This window comes from Salvelinus namaycush, chromosome 8, assembly GCF_016432855.1.
Source record: "Salvelinus namaycush isolate Seneca chromosome 8, SaNama_1.0, whole genome shotgun sequence".
NCBI classification, from domain to species: Eukaryota; Metazoa; Chordata; class Actinopteri; order Salmoniformes; family Salmonidae; genus Salvelinus; species Salvelinus namaycush.
The window spans coordinates 53192230-53212025 of NC_052314.1; the positions used below are offsets into that span (position 1 = coordinate 53192230).

A 19796-nucleotide genomic window follows, 5' to 3' on the forward strand; every position below is an offset into this window, starting at 1 on the left:
GTAAACAATAAATATTATAATCCTTCTCTTTTAGCCAGGTAAATACTGATCGTCTTTTCTTATTATCTGCTAAGCCATTACAATTGCAACTGGCTATACTTATTTCACCACTTACCATGAGACACACCTTTCATTCTTTTAATCAGAATATATTTTTGTAAACGTACTATTAAAAGGTAACATAATGATTGAGTGTCTATATAGTTGTACCATGATATTTGCATTTCTACTAAGTAAACCTCCAATTGGTCCCTACTATTCCACCCGCTAAAAGGCCTCATCTCGAGATGGCTTGTCATCCCAATGCCCGGCAGACCACGCTCGACCCCCTGTATCCCATAGCCCTGAACCGACTGGGATCCATTCTTTGAAAAGAGCATACAGTTCCATTTACCGAATTGAAGTAAATCAATTGCCATATGCATTTCCATTGCCCTCACCTCGATTTGTATTATATATAGCTGTGGATCATCCTCTATTGTACCTTACATCTTTTACTTCTTCTTTCGCAACAGTTGTGGGATACACACATACACACTCAGCCCTTACCCCCACACAACCATAAGCTCACTTTCTCAACAGTTGCACCATCCCAGAGCCCAACTCAAGATGGGTCATGATTTACAAATGCTATTGCAGTTGCAGCTGCATGAGAAGGCCTGCAAGACCGCGCAAAAAATAAGCAAAAATTGAAATTTATTTACCATTGTCATATCCTAGATAATGGCAGTCAAATGTACACCCTATTCCTGAAAAACACCCACAATACGGCCACCAGTCATGACCATGTCCCCACGCATCTCCATGCAGTCCGACCTTGATTCTGTGCCGCCAGGGCCACAATAATATACCCCCTCTCTGAATGTCCGAGTGTGACCCCCTCCCCATGGGTTACTGCAGCTAGTGTTGCCAGCACTGCCACTGCCTGGGTGGGGGTACCCCACCGGAATCCCCACCGGCTAGGTACAAGGTCGTCAAGGTTCTCATTAGCAGCTTTGAGAAATTCCTTGTATATTTTCCTCTCCCTTTAGGGGGCTTTGGCTTTGCAGGACCAACCCTGCCAAGCAGGCTCAGAATCTTGAGGGGGCAGTGCTGCTCTTGGTCTCTGACCTCATTTTAGCTGCATATAGACCGCTTACAGCGAGCACATAAAACAGTTAGGGACTTCTCCTTAATATCTGGGTCATTCAGGTGGGTGTCTAGGGTATAGGGCCATGGACAGTACCATTAAAATAGGATAATAATTAGATATAATTTATTAAGATAAAAAAAATGTAGTTTTCCATGATAGGACAATAAATAAATAAGACGTATAATTCATTATAAAAGTATATCCATCATCTGAACAACATTGAAAGCCCTCTCATACCCGGCTCACAGCAATACATTGGCTCTGGGATATGCAACCATTTCATTACTCACTCACTCAACTTTCCAAACATAACAAATAAAATAAAAAATAAAATAAACACAAACCATACCATCCACACATACTGTGCCTTCTGTTTACTTAGTTTTTATCTTCACTGTGTAAAAATAGTGCTTGTGTGTTCAATTAGTTATATGTGAAGATTTATAAAAAAGCTATATTTTTTGTTGTATTGTGACAATCAGTAACCGGGCTTGAATTGTGTTTAATGACTAAAATATTAATGTAGATGTACATGATTTGATATTCTATTGTTTGTCTGAGTTATGACAAAGTACTGGGTTTAAATATAGAATTTTTTTAACAAAGAATAATACTAATACAACATTTTTACTTCTGACAGTATGATTAGTATGATTTGGGCATTGTGCAATTATTAATCACACTTTGGATGGTGTATCAATATACCCAGTCACTACAAAGATACAGGCACCCTTCCTAACTCAGTTTCCGGAGAGGAAGGAAACCGCTCAGGGATTTCACCATGAGGTCAATGGTGATTTTAAAATAGTTACAGGGTTTAATGGCTGTGATAGGAGATAACTGAGGATGGATCAACAACATTGTAGATGATCCAGAATAATAACACAAATGGCAGGGTGAAAAGGAAGCCTGTACATAATACACATATTTTAAAACATACATCTTGTTTGCAATAAGGCACTAAATTAATACTTCAAAAAATGTGGTAAAGAAATGTAATCCTTGTCCTGAATACAAAGTGTTTTGGGCAAATCCCACACAACACTGAGCACCACTCTTCATATTTTCAAGCATGGTGGTGGATGCGTCATGTTAGGGGTATGCTTCTCATTTTTTGGGATAAAAAGAAAAATAATAGAGCTAAGCATTGTCCATTTTAGAATGCCCTTCTAGCCAATCAGAAACGAGTATTCAACAATTCTGCTTTTATTCACCATTATCACCATTAAATCGCTAACATAATAAACTCAGCAAAAAAAAGAAACGTCCTCTCACTGTCAACTGCGTTTATTTTCAGCAAACTTAACATTTGTAAATATTTCTATGAACATAACAAGATTCAACAACTGAGACATAAACTGAACACATGTTCCACAGACATGTGACTAACAGAAAAGGAATAATGTGTCCCTGAACAAAGGGGGGGTCAAAAACTAACAGTCAGTATGGTTTGTCCACCAGCTGCATTAAGTACTGCAGTGCATCTCCTCCTCACGGACTGCACCAGATTTGCCAGTTCTTGCAGTGAGATGTTACCCCACTCTTCCACCAAGGCACCTGCAAGTTCCCGGACATTTCTGGGGGGAATGACCCTAGCCCTCACCCTCTGATCCAACAGGTCGCAGACGTGCTCAATGGGATTGAGATCCGGGCTCTTCGCTGGCCATGGCAGAACACTGACATTCCTGTCTTGCAGGAAATCACGCACAGAACGAGTAGTATGGCTGGTGGCATTGTTATGCAGGAGGGTCATGTCAGGATGAGCCTGCAGAAAGGGTACCTGATAGAATAATTTATATGTTTTAAGATAATGACTAAAGTGTTCCACCCTGAAACTGTATAACTGTGTGAAATGTATTAGAATTATAAGACTATAATCCAATAATGTGTGTGTAAGACAAGTTAAGACTAAAACATTGGTTTACTATTTAGCAATAAGAGAAATGTATAGTTGAAACATCAAAGGACAACTGAACTGTCTACAGACGACCTTGTGATAACTCTGAAAGCAATAACAGGAAAGAGGCCTCCCCAACCTAGGTAGAGGAGTAACTGTTAGAAATGGCTTGCAGAAGATAATGAGATGTGTTAGTATAGTGGAAAAATACAGACTATCTGAGCAGGGAGTAGCCTATGACAGGAACTTGTATGTGTGTGTATAAAGGATGAGCTCTGAACTTGAGAGGGCAGAGCTCTCTGAATAAAGAACTAACCTATTGCAGAATCTGAGACTTTGTCTAGTTCTTCATTAACCCGAGATTTACAATCTTGGGGGAATTGGTCAAAGCTATAAAATAGTTCAGTTAGAACACTGTTATAAAAATTCTCGTGACAGTACCACATGAGGGAGGAGGATGTCTTCCCTGTAACGCACAGCGTTGAGATTGCCTGCAATGACAACAAGTTCAGTCCAATGATGCTGTGACACACCGCCCCAGACCATGACGGACCCTCCACCTCCAAATCGATCCTGCTTCAATGTACAGGCCTCGGTGTAACGCTCATTCCTTCGATGATAAATGCGAATCCGACCATCACCCCTGGTGAGACAAAACCGCAACAGGTCAGTGAAGAGCACTTTTTGCCAGTCCTGTCTGGTCCAGCGACGGTAGGTTTATGCCCATAGGCAACGTTGTTGCCAGTGATGTCTGGTGAGGACCTGCCTTCCAACAGGCCTACAAGCCCTCGGTCCAGCCTCTCTCAGCCTATTGCAGACAGTCTGAGCAATGATGGAGGGATTTTGCATTCCTGGTGTAACTCAGGCAGTTGTTGTTGCTCTCCTGTACCTATCCCGCAGGTGTGATGTTAGGCGTCTTAGGCGTCTCACATTACTGGCCTGTATAACTCAGTCTTAGGCGTCTCACAGTACGGACATTGCAATTTATTGCCCTGGCCACATCTGCAGTCCTCATGCCTCCTTGCATGCCTAAGGCACGTTCACGCAACTGAGCAGGGACCCTGGGCATCTTTCTTTTGGTGTTTTTCAGAGTCAGTAGAAAAACCTCTTTAGTGTCCTAACATGACTACAAAATATCTTATAAGTTACATGTAATCTTGATCCAAACATTTCAAACAACTTTCCTAATACAACTTCAGGTATTTTTTTACGTAAATAATCAATCAAATTTAAGATGGGATAAATTGTGTTCAATACCGGAGGAAAACAAAGAAAGAGCTTTCCAGGTCGTGCGCATCAAAGGCTGGACCCTCATTCTGAACTACCGTACTTCTTCATTTCTCTAAAGAAAAACATCAACCAATTTCTAAAGACTGTTGACCTCCAGTGGAAGCTATAGGAACTGCAAGCACATTTCTATTAAAACAGGCTTACCATAGAAACCCAATGGAAAACAGATTGACCTCAAAAATATTTTTCCCTGGATGGATTGTGCTAGGGGTTTTGCCAAATCAGTTCTGTTATACTCACAGACATTATTCAAACAGTTCTAGAAACGTTAAAGTGTTTTCTATCAATATCTACCAATTATATGCATATCCTGGCTTCTGGGCCTGAGTAGCAGGCAGTTGACTTTGGGCACACTTTTCATCCAGATGTGAAAATAGCGCTCCAAGCCATAAGAAGATTTATTAACGACCGTTCCACAGGTGCATGTTCATTAATTGTTTATGGTTCATTAAACCCTTTACAATAAAGATCTGTGAAGTTAATAGTTTTTTTAACGAATTATCTTTGAAAGACAGGGTCCTGAAAAAGGGACGTTTCTTTTTTTGCTGAGTTTATATGACACTCAGGTTGGCCGTTGACGTGCAGTGTGTTCCCTGGACTAGTTTCTGGGCAGGTGCAGGGATAGGACCACAAGTCTTATGTATTAAATGGAATCGACTGCACTGTGGTAGGGTAGAGAGTTCAGTAAGTTGGGTGGAGACCAAACCAAAGATGGGTAGTGTAGAGGGTGCATCTACAGAAATATAAATTATAGTGGATACAAAATAACCAATTGACAGTCGGCGGAAACCTGGCGGGGTGTGGTTGTAGCCGGACGGGGCAGGGGCGATGGGTTTGTAGCTCATCGTGATGTCACTACGAACCTCCCCGTACGACGATGCGCCACTTCTGTCTGTCCCGTCGACCCGGTGCTGATACAGCTTTACTGGTGGGCTGGGCCCCTGAGAGCTAGGAAGAGAAAGTCGTGGTCTTATGTTTATGTATGACATTCATTAACTATACTGTCAGTCTAGCCTGGTCCACAATACACTGTGTGCTATGGTGAATGTTTTGTACGGCCAATTGAGTTTGGGATGACAATGATTGAGGAATGTTGTTTAACTCATACAGATTTGGACCAGGCTGTCATGACGTTGTCAGTGGATTACTGACGTTTGCAAACATATGACTTAGCTAGGGAGTAACCCAACAACCCCAGCTGGTTTCAAACATTTGTCACAACAGTGCCTGTTTCTTCTAGCTACATCAGTTTAGCGGGCAACTTTTCACAGTAAGTCAGTACCTCATCTGGTCGGAGCCTATCTTTAAATGACTGCACTAACTAACGTTAGCTAGTTGGCTAGGTAGACAAGCTAACGTTAGCTAACTGTAGGTCGCTAACTAGTTACCGAACCAAAGGTCGACGAGATGACATCTTGCATCAGATAAATTGAAATGAATAGAAACGAAACTGGTTAACGGGTGGCCTAACTTGTGCACAACAAGGTACATAGCTATAACGTTCTAGTTACAGAATGCATTTACGTTCCATATGTTTAAGTATCTAAGTGGCCATTCAAAATGTAATAGAAAACAAAAATAATGGGGAATGCTTTCGAAATGTACCTTTCTAGGTGAAGATTTTCAGCCCGGTTGAAAAATATTTTCAGCCCTTTCTCCTGCTGAAAGGGGCGTGGCTGTTGATGCAAAGAAGAACTGTATATTCATAAGGTGGCGCGTTGTCATTGGCTGAATGAGGCTGAAAAGGTGAGCAGAACTGTCTATTTATCAGCGCCTTCCCTTCTATCTATTTAGAGGGTTCGGCACTGTTGTGTATTTTTTCATAATTTTGGGGGGTATTCAGAGTTTGAGTGTAAAGAAAAAAATCAGGTATAGGTATTATTTGATTGAGCACCCCCCAATGATTTCCCCCCCCTGTGGTTACATGATTTGTGGGCATGTCGATTTGATGGCTTTCCAGGTCGGCTTTTTCACAGTGACGCTACACATATTATCAGATCTCACAACACCTGGATAAGTGTTTAACATTTCCGGAATCACATCAATATGATATAGCAATCTTCTGAGATGCGTAGCGTCGACCTGGAAAATCACCTTTTGTCAACCATTAACCCATGTTGCTGCAGGACACGGGAAAGTGAAAGCACAATGAAATATATAGGGAGTGGGTAAGAAAAATGACTTTAGCGCTTACTAACTATTCCATTTGCATTCTCATTTTACGGTAGAATTGAAATGCACGGGATATATGTTGGAGGGTCATGAATCTATAGGATCATCGGAGGATCCTTAAAGTGAGGATACATCTGATGTTTACGACCGTTGGAAATTGAGGCACCATGCACTTAGGTACAAATGCATTTTCTATGACTTCTCCAGTAAAAGATTAGTTAACATTTAAATGAAAGGTTATCAGTTACCTCTTAATTGAAAAAGTTATGCTTCTATTCCCCCTTCTCACAACTCTCCACTTGCTTTTGTCCATTAAGAAATGTTACATTTATGACTTGCCTCTTGGATTTGTTACATTTGTTGTTTTCCTTTCATAGTAATAGGACATTTTGTTCGATTTATTCTTAATGTATTATTTCTAGTAATGTTTTATTATGCCTCTTACTATTAGGCATGTATTCTATATTCTTCCATTCAACTCCGTTAAAATGACTACTGTGCGTGTACTTTTCTAAAATGGCTGCTAGTGCTAGTGTGGCTATTTAGTCAATATACTGTAGTAAAAAGATAAAAAATGTCTGAAAGTCCAAAGTTCAGCCTTACAGGCTCTATCTGATCATTCACCTTCACCTGATTGCCAATGAACCCAAAAGCTTTACTTCTGAGACAAAAGGCAGGATCTGATTTGACCATGAGTGTACAAAACATTAGAGACTTCTGCTCTTTTCATGATAGACTGACCAAGTGAAACCAGGTGAAAGTTATGATCTTTTATTGATGTCAGTGTAGATGAATTGGAGGAAGATGGGTTAAAGAAGGATTTTTACACCTTGAGACAATTGAGACATGGATTGTGTATGTGTGCCGTTCAGAGGGTGAATGGGCAAGACAAAATACACTGCTCCAAAAAATAAAGGCAACACTAAAATAACACATCCTAGATCTGAATGAATGAAATATTCTTATTAAATACTTTTTTCTTTACATAGTTGAATGTGCTGACAACAAAATCACACAAAAATGATCAATGGAAATCAAATTTATCAACCCATGGAGGTCTGGATTTGGAGTCACACTCAAAATTAAAGTGGAAAAACACTACAGGCTGATCCAACTTTGATGTAATGTCCTTAAAACAAGTCAAAATGAGGCTCAGTAGTGTGTGTGGCCTCCACGTGCCTGTATGACCTCCCTACAATGCCTGGGAATGCTCCTGATGAGGTGGCAGATGGTCTCCTGAGGGATCTCCTCCCAGACCTGGACTAAAGCATCCGCCAACTCCTGGACAGTCTGTGGTGCAACGTGGCGTTGGTGGATGGAGCGAGACATGATGTCCCAGATGTGCTCAATTGGATTCAGGTCTGGGGAACGGGCGGGCCAGTCCATAGCATCAATGCCTTCCTCTTGCAGGAACTGCTGACACACTCCAGCCATATGAGGTCTAGCATTGTCTTGCATTAGGAGGAACCCAGGGCCAACCGCACCAGCATATGGTCTCACAAGGGGTCTGAGGATCTCATCTCGGTACCTAATGGCAGTCAGGCTACCTCTGGCGAGCACATGGAGGGCTGTGCGGCCCACCAAAGAAATGCCACCCCACACCATGACTGACCCACCGCCAAACCGGTCATGCTGGAGGATGTTGCAGGCAGCAGAACGTTCTCCACGGCGTCTCCAGACTCTGTCACGTTTGTCACATGTGCTCAGTGTGAACCTGCTTTCATCAGTGGCGCCAGTGGCGAATTTGCCAATCTTGGTGTTCTCTGGCAAATGCCAAACGTCCTGCACGGTGTTGGGCTGTAAGCACAACCCCCACCTGTGGACATCGGGCCCTCATACCACCCTCATGGAGTCTGTTTCTGACCGTTTGAGCAGACACATGCACATTTGTGGCCTGCTGGAGGTCATTTTGCAAGGCTCTGGCAGTGCTCCTCCTGCTCCTCATTGCACAAAGGCGGAGGTAGCGGTCCTGCTGCTGGGTTGTTGCCCTCCTACGGCCTCCTCCACATCTCCTGATGTACTGGCCTGTCTCCTGGTAGTGCCTCCATGCTCTGGACACTACGCTGACAGACACAGCAAACCTCCTTGCCACAGCTCGCATTGATGTGCCATCCTGGATGAGCTGCACTACCTGAGCCACTTGTGTGGGTTGTAGACTCCGTCTCATGCTACCACTAGAGTGAAAGCACCGCCAGCATTCAAAAGTGACCAAAACATCAGCCAGGAAGCATAGGAACTGAGAAGTGGTCTGTGGTCACCACCTGCAGAACCACTCCTTTATTGGGGGTGTCTTGCTAATTGCCTATAATTTCCACCTGTTGTCTATTCCATTTGCACAACAGCATGTGAAATTTATTGTCAATCAGTGTTGCTTCCTAAGTGGACAGTTTGATTTCACAGAAGTGTGATTGACTTGGAGTTACATTGTGTTGTTTAAGTGTTCCCTTTATTTTTTTGAGCAGTGTATTTAGGTGCCTTTGAACGGGGTATGGTAGTAGGTGCCAGGCGCACCGGTTTAAGTGTGTCAAGAACTGAAACGCTGCTGGGTTTTTCACGCTAAATAGTTCTGTATGTATGAAGAATGGTCCACCACCCGAAGGACATATAGCCAACTTGACACAACTGCATTGGAGTCAACATGGGCATAATCATTATGACAATTTTATTAACTTTATTGGTAAAGTATTTTGATACTTTGTATGTACCGACAATGTTTCTCTCTCTCAGGCTACCGCACACCTAAATCGTGATAATGTCATTCTGATGTCTTTTATCTTTTATGCAGGGTTGTGTCTGAGGGTGCTAATACTGGTTGCTCTCACAGTTCCCATCAGAGCAGCTCAACCTGGTGAGAATGTTTACACTGTTAATTTCATTAGTAACTAAAATAAATGGTTTCCTGGACACAGATTAATCTTAGTCTGGGATTAAAAAGTACTTTTTAATGGAGATCCAGGTTAGGCCTATGCTGAATTTGTGTCCTGGAAACTTGCCCTTCGAGTCTAGCACAAATAAGTCACCCTCTCTTTCTGTCTCTCCCCCCGTGTCTCTCCTTCTCCAGCTCCGGAGACGTTCACCTTAACTGTACCTGATGGTCCAACCTCGACCCTGTCTGGCTCCTCGGTCTCTCTACACTGTCAAGTCTCACCTCGCTTCAATGTGGAGCCATTGGAGGTGTGCTGGTACCATTCCAGTAACTCACACAGTCCTGCCTTGTTTTACGAGGACCACAAGATCCAGGAGGCCCCTGTGGACTCCCGTTACAGGGGCAGGGTGTCTCTAACTGGGGGGCTGGATAGAGGGAACGTGTCTCTGACACTGGAGAGGGTCACACTGGAAGACAGGGGGGAGTATGTGTGCCAAGTCACCAGTGAACAGTGGTATGAAAAGGCCAGTGTCTTCCTCACAGTGAATGGTAAGTGTTATCTCTCACAGTGAAAGTGTGTATTGTGGTGTCACCCACAAAGCACCTGATCCGAGATCAGCACTCCTACTCTGATATACTTCTGAATACAGGCCTAGTAGTCTTTGGTACCACAGAGTACAAAGAAAATGGCAGTTACATTTGCCACCTCTCAGTTTAGAATTGCATTAGGAGTACAGCACCTACAAACTTTAGCCTTATATAGCCCCCCCCTCCAAAAAAAATCTATGGGAGTGATAGGGGCATCCGTGTAATGTAAAATAATGAGCAAACCATCCTTTAAGTGATTTGAGTTGTTTGGCCATGACATTTAGAAAATTGTGTGGATGCCCCTATCACTCCCATTGCATTTTAGCTAGCGGGGGCTAACGTTAGCTGACGTTTGTAGTGGTTGTTTAAAAGAAAACCAATACAGTTTATCCTGGCCCATAGACTACTTTCAGAGTGAGGAACCATCTAACATTAATTTGTAAAATACATATCTTGCATTCTTCCAATTTATTCTGTCATTAAATCGGTGTCCTAATAGTTGTGGCTTGTCCCCCCTTATCTGTCCATTAGTAACAGGTAGTGAACCAGTTCTCTCTGTAGCTGAAGCAAGAGGAGGAGGAGGAGGTCAGGTGAATGTTACCTGTTCATCAGAGGGATGGTCACCACAACCAAAACTCATCTGGACAAACAAAGAGGGGACAGAGATCAGAAATGGACAAGAAGTACTCAACACCTCTGGTAATTACATTTTGGTACTTCCTGACACTGTCTCTGCTGACACAAATGTTATAGTACTTTTTTGGGGTTAAAAATCTGACCTGGGTTGTGGTGTACTTTCAGTTACACTACTTTGTGTAAGTCAATGTGAACATTTTGATTTCCCCTGCCCATCTTTTGGTATCAGATCCCCAGGGCTTGGTGAGTGTCAGTAGTTGGCTGCTGTACACTCCCACATACTCCGATTGGCTCGCCTGTACAGTGTCTCTGTCTGAGGAGGCAAAGAGAGCGGGCAGAATTCTTCCACATATATACACAGCTCCTACAGCTGTACCTGGTGAGTTTGTCTCCTACACAAACATCCTACCCACGATCAAATCCCTCTCTCCCCATCCCACAGACACTAGTTTAGAGGAGGATGATGAACATGTTGAAGAGATGTCTACAGTTCATTTTGGAAATTCATTTCACTGTGATGATGTTCTGATGATGTCATATCTTGAGAGCTTTTGAGGCATTTGATCCATGTTGAGTCTCTGTGTGCAGGAGTCTCCAAAGAAGCCTTCATTGTGACTCTGGTCCTGTTTGTCCTGTTTCTGGTCATCTGTGCTCTGTGCTCAGTCATCCTGTGGAAACGAAGAGGTATCTGGAATTCAGTCATATTAGTGTTTGTGATTTAATTATAATATAACAGTAATAATTACCCGAAAGAGAATTGTGTCATAAAAGATTTTGTCCATAAAATATTTAAACAATATTTTTTTATCTTTTAGGGTCCATGTGGTCTTCATCCCAAAAGTCCAGAAACAGTTCAGGTAGTGTATTTCATCTGATAAATAAACTGAGAATGAAATATGAGTTATGACATAACATAAACAATGAGTTTATTTTATTTTGACAATTGTGTCTCTATATTTCAGATCAAACTGAGCTGGGACAGAGGCCAGCAGGTAATTGTGTCATTTTGATCTCTGGGTGAAGGCTATCATAAGATACACGCAACTCACTTATTTTTGAGAACCTTTCCATTGACACGACACATGATATGCACATATCTCAATAGGATTTGACTCTACTTGTTCCACAATTTACCTTTTTACAATAATTTTAACCTTCTCCGTTCAACAGAGCAAAATAAAACTATTGCAGGTTGTTCACTATCATGATTATATAATTTTCTAACTTTGATTATCATTTAGTAGCCTAGTTTTGTATGAATTAAATATTTACTATTAATGAATTGCAGGATAATGACCTAAATGTGCTCTGCTAGGGGCAGAAAGCAAAGAACAGATACCAACTACTGATAGCAGCTGGTATAGAAATTAATCTGGAAGGTATTAAGTAATAGGGGGAAAACATTTCTTTACCCTCTAAAATGTGTCATGGCAAAAGTGCAGAAACAGTATCTCATCTGATCTGTGTTATAACTCATCTCACACTTAGTTTATTTATGACAGCATAAACCATGATGGATTTTATGTTGACATGATTGTGTCTCTATATTTCAAATCAAACTGAGCTAGGACAGGGGCCGGCAGGTAACTGTTTCATTCTGATCTCTCGGTGAAATGCTAAAACATGCTAATACATGATACTAACTTATTTCTGAGGAAACATTCCATTGACACCAAACATAATATGCACATATCTCAAAAGGGTTTGACTCTCCCTGTTCTACAATTCACCTTTTTACAATAACTTTCACCTTTTCATTCAACAGAGACAAAAAAACTAATTGAAGGTAATGTCCACTCGTAATATACTGTATATGATATTATATAACTTTGATAATGTAGTAAACTGATGAATTTCAATATTACTGAAATGTGCTCCATTAGGGGCAGAAAACACAATCCCGAGACCTACCGACCAGAGAGCACCTGGAAATGAAGTGAATCTGGAAGGTATAGTAAAAGGATCAAAAATGTATAATTTGATGATCATTTGTCATAATCACATTTAGATTCGACTGTCCCAGTTCCACATTCACCTTTTTACTATAACTTTCACCTTTTCCAATCAACAGAGACAAAAAAACGAATTGAAGGTAATGTTCACTCATTATATACTGAATATGATATATTATAACTTTGATAATGTAGTAACCTGATGAATTTCAATATTACCTAAATGTGCTCCGTTAGGGGCAGAAAACACAGTGCCGACACCTCCCAAACAGAAAGCAGCTGGAAAAGAATTGAATCTGGAAGGTAAAGTAATAGGAGAACAAATACAGTTGAAGTCTGAAGTTTACATACACCTTAGCCAACTACATTTAAACTCAGTTTCACAATTCCTGACATTTAATCCAAGTAAAACATTCCTTGTTTTAGGTCAGTTAGGATCACCACTTTATTTTAAGAATGTGAAATGTTAGAATAATAGTAGAGAGAATTATTTATTTCAGCTTTTATTTCTTTCATCACATTCCCAGTGGGTCAGAAGTTACACTCAATTGGTATTTGGCAGCATTGCCTTTAAATTGTTTAACTTGGGTCAAATGTTTTGGGTATCCTTCCACAAGCTTCCCACAATAAGTTGGGTGAATTTTGGCCCATTACTCCTGACAGAGCTAGTGTAACTGAGTCAGGTTTGTAGGCCTCTTTGCTCACACACGCTTTTTCAGTTCTGCCCACAAATGTTCTATAGGATTGAGGCCAGGGCTTTGTGATGACCACTCCAATACCTTGACTTTGCTGTCCTTAAGCCATTTTGCCACAACTTTGGAATTAAGGCTTGGGGTCATTGTCCATTTGGAAGACCCATTTGCGACCAAGCTTTAACTTCTTGACTGACGTCTTGAGATGTTGCTTCAATATTATCCACATAATTTTCATCCTCATGATGCCATCTATTTTGTGAAGTGCACCAGTCCCTCCTGCAGCAAAGCACCCCCACAACATGATGCTGCCACCCCCGTGCTTCACGGTTGGGATTGTGTTCTTCGGCTTGCAAGCCTCCCCCTTTTTCCTACAAACATAACGATGGTCATTATGGCCAAACAGTTCCATTTTTGTTTCATCAGACCAGAGGATATTTCTCCAAAAAGTACAATCTTTGTCCCCATGTGCAGTTGCAAACCGAAGTCTGGCTTTTTTTGTGGTGGTTTTGCAGCAGTGGCCTCCTCCTTGCTGAGCGGCCTTTCAGCTTATGTCGATATGGGACTTGTTTTACTGTGGATATAGATACTTTTGTACCTGTTTCCTCCAGCATCTTCACAGGGTCCTTTTCTGCTGTTCTGGGATTGATTTGCACTTTTCGCACCAAAGAACGTTCATCTCTATGAGACAGAATGCGTCTCCTTCATGAGCAGTATGACGGCTGCGTGGTCTCATGGGTGTTTATACTTGCGTACTATTGTTTGTACAGATGAACGTGGTACCTACAGGCGTTTGGAAATTGCTCCCAAGGATGAACCAAACTTGTGGAGGTCCACAATTTTTATTCTGAGGTCTTGGCTGATTTCTTTTGATTTTCCCATGATGTCAAGCAAAGAGGCACTGAGTTTGAAGGTAGGCCTTGAAATACATCCACAGGTACACCTCCAATTGACTCAAATTATGTCAATTAGCCTATCAGAAGCTTCTTATGCCATAACATCATTTTCTGGAATTTTCCAAGATGTTTAAAGGCACAGTTAACTTATTGTATGTACATTTCTGGCCCGCTGGAATTGTGATACAGTGAATTATAAGTGAAACAATCTGTCTGTAAACAATTGTTTGAAAAATTACTTGTGTCATGCACAAAGTAGATTTCCTAATCGACTTGCCAAAACTATAGTTTGTTAACAAGACATTTGTGGAGTGGTTGAAAAACGAGTTTAAATGACTCCAAACTAAGTGTATTTAAACTTCTGACTTCAACTGTATGCTACCCTTTTAATTGTATAATTTGATGATATTTTGACATAATCGTAAATTGACTTTACTGTCCCAGTTCCACATTCACCTTTTTACAATAACGTTCACCTTTTCCATTCAACAGAGACAAAAAACCTAATTGAATGTAATGTTCATTCATGATATACTGTATATGATATAACTTTGATAATGTAATAACCTGATGAATTTCAATATTACCTAAAGGTGCTCCGTTAGGGGCAGAAAACACAGTGCTGACCCCTCCCATACAGAAAGCAGCTGAAAAAGAATTGAAACTGGAAGGTATAGTAAAAGAATAAAACATTTATTACCTTCTTAATTGTATAATTTGATGATCATTTGTCATAATTGGATTTGTTTGTCCCAGTTCAACATTCACCTTTTTACAATAACTTTCACCTTTTCCATTCAACAGAGACAAAACAGTTATTGAATCTAATGTTCACTCATGATATACTGTATGTAATATTACTTTGATAATGTATTAAGCTGATTCATTTTTATTATACCTAAATGTGCTCCGTTAGGGGCAGAAAACACAGTGCTGAGACCTACCGAACAGAGAGCAGATGGAAAAGACTTGAATCTGGAAGGTATAGTAAAAGGATAAAACATTTATTACCTTCTTAAAACTTCTTATGGCTTAGATCCCGCTAACGGGATCGATATGACAACAGCCAGTGAAAGTGCAGGGCGTCAAATTCAAACAGAAATCTCATAATTAAAATTCCTCAAACATACAAGTATTTTACACCCTTTTAAAGATAAACTTGTTGATAATCCCACCACAGTGTCCGATTTCAAAAAGGCTTTACGACGAAAGCACACCAAACGATTATGTTAGGTCAGTACCTAGTCACAGAAAAACACAGACATTTTTCCTGCCAAATAGAGGAGTCACAAAAAGCAGAAATAGAGATAAAATTAATCACTAACCTTTGATGATCTTCATCAGATGACACTCAAAGGACTTCATGTTACACAATACATGTATGTTTTGTTCGATAAAGTTCATATTGATATCCAAAAATCTCAGTTTACATTGGCGCGTTACGTTCAGTAATGTTTTGCTTCCAAAACATCCGGTGATTTTGCAGAGAGCCACATGAATTTACAGAAATACTCATTATAAATGTTGATGAAAATACAAGTGTTATGCATGGAACTTTAGATAAACTTCTCCTTAATGCAACCGCTGTGTCAGATTTCAAAAAAGCTTTACTGAAAAAGCACACCTTGCAATAATCTGAGTAAGGGGCTCATACACAAAAAAAAGCCATACAGATATCCGCCATGTTGTGGAGTCAACATAAGTCAGAAATAGCATTATAAATATTCACTTACCTTTGATGATCTTCATCAGAATTCACTCCCAGGAATCCCAGTTCCACAATAAATGTTTGTTTTGTTCAATAAAGTCCATAATTTATGTCCAAATACCTCCTTTTTGTTCGCGCCTTGAGTTCACAAATCCCAATTCACGATGCGCAGGCCAGACGAAAAGTCAAAAAATTCCATTACAGTTCGTAGAAACATGTCAAACGATGTATAGAATCAATCTTTAGGATGTTTTTAACATAAATCTTCAATAATGTTTCAACTGGAGAATTCTTTTGTCTTTAGAAATGCGATGGAACGCAGCTACCTCTCACGGGAGCACGCCTGAATGAGCTCATGGCACTCTGCCAGTCACCTGACTCAATCAGCTCTCATTCCCCCCCACTTCACAGTAGAAGCCTCAAACAAGGTTCTAAAGACTGTTGACATCTAGCGGAAGCATTAGGAAGTGCAATCGGACCAAATTTACACTGTATCTTGGATAGGCAAAGAGTTGAAAAACTACAAACCTCAGATTTCCCACTTCCTGGTTGGATTTTTTCTCAGGTTTTTGCCTGCCATATGAGTTCTGTTATACGCACAGCCATCATTCAAACAGTTTTAGAAACTTCAGAGTGTGTTCTATCCACATCTACTAATAATATGCATATCTTAGCTTCTGGGCCTGAGTAGCAGGCAGTTTACTCTGGGCACCTTATCCATCCAAGCTACTCAATACTGCCACCCAGCCATAAGAAGTTTTAATTGTATAATTTGATGATCATTTGTCATAATTGGATTTGTTTGTCCCAGTTCAACATTCACCTTTTTACAATAACTTTCACCTTTTCCATTCAACAGAGACAAAAAAGTTATTGAATCTAATGTTCACTCATGTTATACTGTATGTAATATTACTTTGATAATGTATTAAGCTGATTCATTTTTATTATACCTAAATGTGCTCCGTTAGGGGCAGAAAACACAGTGCTGAGACCTACCGAACAGAGAGCAGATGGAAAAGACTTGAATCTGAAAGGTAAAGTAATAGGATAACAAATATATTACCCTTTTAATGGTATATTTTGATGATATTTTGACATAATCGTAAATTGACTTTACTGTCCCAGTTCCACATTCACCTTTTTACAATAACGTTCACCTTTTCCATTCAACAGAGACAAAAAACCTAATTGAATGTAATGTTCATTCATGATATACTGTATATGATATAACTTTGATAATGTAGTAACCTGATGAATGTCAATATTACCTAAAGGTGCTCCGTTAGGGGCAGAAAACACAGTGCTGACCCCTCCCATACAGAAAGCAGCTGAAAAAGAATTGAATCTGGAAGGTATAGTAAAAGAATAAAACATTTATTACCTTCTTAAAACTTCTTATGGCTTAGATCCCGCTAACGGGATCGATATGACAACAGCCAGTGAAAGTGCAGGGCGCCAAATTCAAACAGAAATCTCATAATTAAAAATCCTCAAACATACAAGTATTTTACACCCTTTTAAAGATAAACTTGTTGATAATCCCACCACAGTGTCCGATTTAAAAAAGGCTTTACGACGAAAGCACACCAAACGATTATGTTAGGTCAGTACCTAGTCACAGAAAAACACAGACATTTTTCCTGCCAAATAGAGGAGTCACAAAAAGCAGAAATAGAGATAAAATTAATCACTAACCTTTGATGATCTTCATCAGATGACACTCAAAGGACTTCATGTTACACAATACATGTATGTTTTGTTCGATAAAGTTCATATTGATATCCAAAAATCTCAGTTTACATTGGCGCGTTACGTTCAGTAATGTTTTGCTTCCAAAACATCCGGTGATTTTGTAGAGAGCCACATGAATTTACAGAAATACTCATTATAAATGTTGATGAAAATACAAGTGTTATGCATGGAACTTTAGATAAACTTCTCCTTAATGCAACCGCTGTGTCAGATTTCAAAAAAGCTTTACTGAAAAAGCACACCTTGCAATAATCTGAGTAAGGGGCTCATACACAAAAAAAAGCCATACAGATATCCGCCATGTTGTGGAGTCAACATAAGTCAGAAATAGCATTATAAATATTCACTTACCTTTGATGATCTTCATCAGAATTCACTCCCAGGAATCCCAGTTCCACAATAAATGTTTGTTTTGTTCAATAAAGTCCATAATTTATGTCCAAATACCTCCTTTTTGTTCGCGCCTTGAGTTCACAAATCCCAATTCACGATGCGCAGGCCAGACGAAAAGTCAAAAAATTCCATTACAGTTCGTAGAAACATGTCAAACGATGTATAGAATCAATCTTTAGGATGTTTTTAACATAAATCTTCAATAATGTTTCAACCGGAGAATTCTTTTGTCTTTAGAAATGCGATGGAACGCAGCTACCTCTCACGGGAGCACGCCTGAATGAGCTCATGGCACTCTGCCAGTCACCTGACTCAATCAGCTCTCATTCCCCCCCACTTCACAGTAGAAGCCTCAAACAAGGTTCTAAAGACTGTTGACATCTAGCGGAAGCATTAGGAAGTGCAATCGGACCAAATTTACACTGTATCTTGGATAGGCAAAGAGTTGAAAAACTACAAACCTCAGATTTCCCACTTCCTGGTTGGATTTTTTCTCAGGTTTTTGCCTGCCATATGAGTTCTGTTATACGCACAGCCATCATTCAAACAGTTTTAGAAACTTCAGAGTGTGTTCTATCCACATCTACTAATAATATGCATATCTTAGCTTCTGGGCCTGAGTAGCAGGCAGTTTACTCTGGGCACCTTATCCATCCAAGCTACTCAATACTGCCACCCAGCCATAAGAAGTTTTAATTGTATAATTTGATGATCATTTGTCATAATTGGATTTGTTTGTCCCAGTTCAACATTCACCTTTTTACAATAACTTTCACCTTTTCCATTCAACAGAGACAAAAAAGTTATTGAATCTAATGTTCACTCATGATATACTGTATGTAATATTACTTTGAAAATGTATTAAGCTGATTCATTTTTATTATACCTAAATGTGCTCCGTTAGGGGCAGAAAACACAGTGCTGAGACCTACCGAACAGAGAGCAGATGGAAAAGACTTGAATCTGAAAGGTAAAGTAATAGGATAACAAATATATTACCCTTTTAATGGTATATTTTGATGATATTTTGACATAATCGTAAATTGACTTTACTGTCCCAGTTCCACATTCACCTTTTTACAATAACGTTCACCTTTTCCATTCAACAGAGACAAAAAAACTAATTGAATGTAATGTTCATTCATGATATACTGTATATGATATAACTTTGATAATGTAGTAACCTGATGAATTTCAATATTACCTAAAGGTGCTCCGTTAGGGGCAGAAAACACAGTGCTGACCCCTCCCATACAGAAAGCAGCTGAAAAAGAATTGAATCTGGAAGGTATAGTAAAAGAATAAAACATTTATTACATTCTTAAAACTTCTTATGGCTTAGATCCCGCTAACGGGATCGATATGACAACAGCCAGTGAAAGTGCAGGGCGCCAAATTCAAACAGAAATCTCATAATTAAAAATCCTCAAACATACAAGTATTTTACACCCTTTTAAAGATAAACTTGTTGATAATCCCACCACAGTGTCCGATTTAAAAAAGGCTTTACGACGAAAGCACACCAAACGATTATGTTAGGTCAGTACCTAGTCACAGAAAAACACAGACATTTTTCCTGCCAAATAGAGGAGTCACAAAAAGCAGAAATAGAGATAAAATTAATCACTAACCTTTGATGATCTTCATCAGATGACACTCAAAGGACTTCATGTTACACAATACATGTATGTTTTGTTCGATAAAGTTCATATTGATATCCAAAAATCTCAGTTTACATTGGCGCGTTACGTTCAGTAATGTTTTGCTTCCAAAACATCCGGTGATTTTGCAGAGAGCCACGTGAATTTACAGAAATACT

General features: G+C 39.9%; 1 protein-coding gene across 26 annotated transcripts in view; it reads left to right on the forward strand.

Moving 5' to 3' along the window:
- LOC120052812 overlaps positions 1-19796 on the forward strand; it is a 292808-nt gene that overhangs the window by 154244 nt on the left and 118768 nt on the right. For all 26 annotated transcript variants that reach the window (XR_005477409.1, XM_038999959.1, XM_038999960.1 and 23 more), the window contains 5 exons: positions 15038-15103; positions 16801-16866; positions 17107-17184; positions 18882-18947; positions 19188-19265. Coding sequence is in view for 25 of the 26 variants with exons in the window: in XM_038999959.1 (XP_038855887.1) it covers positions 15038-15103; positions 16801-16866; positions 17107-17184; positions 18882-18947; positions 19188-19265 (354 nt within the window). In the remaining variant the exon portion in view is untranslated. The remainder of the gene's footprint in view (positions 1-15037; positions 15104-16800; positions 16867-17106; positions 17185-18881; positions 18948-19187; positions 19266-19796) is intronic.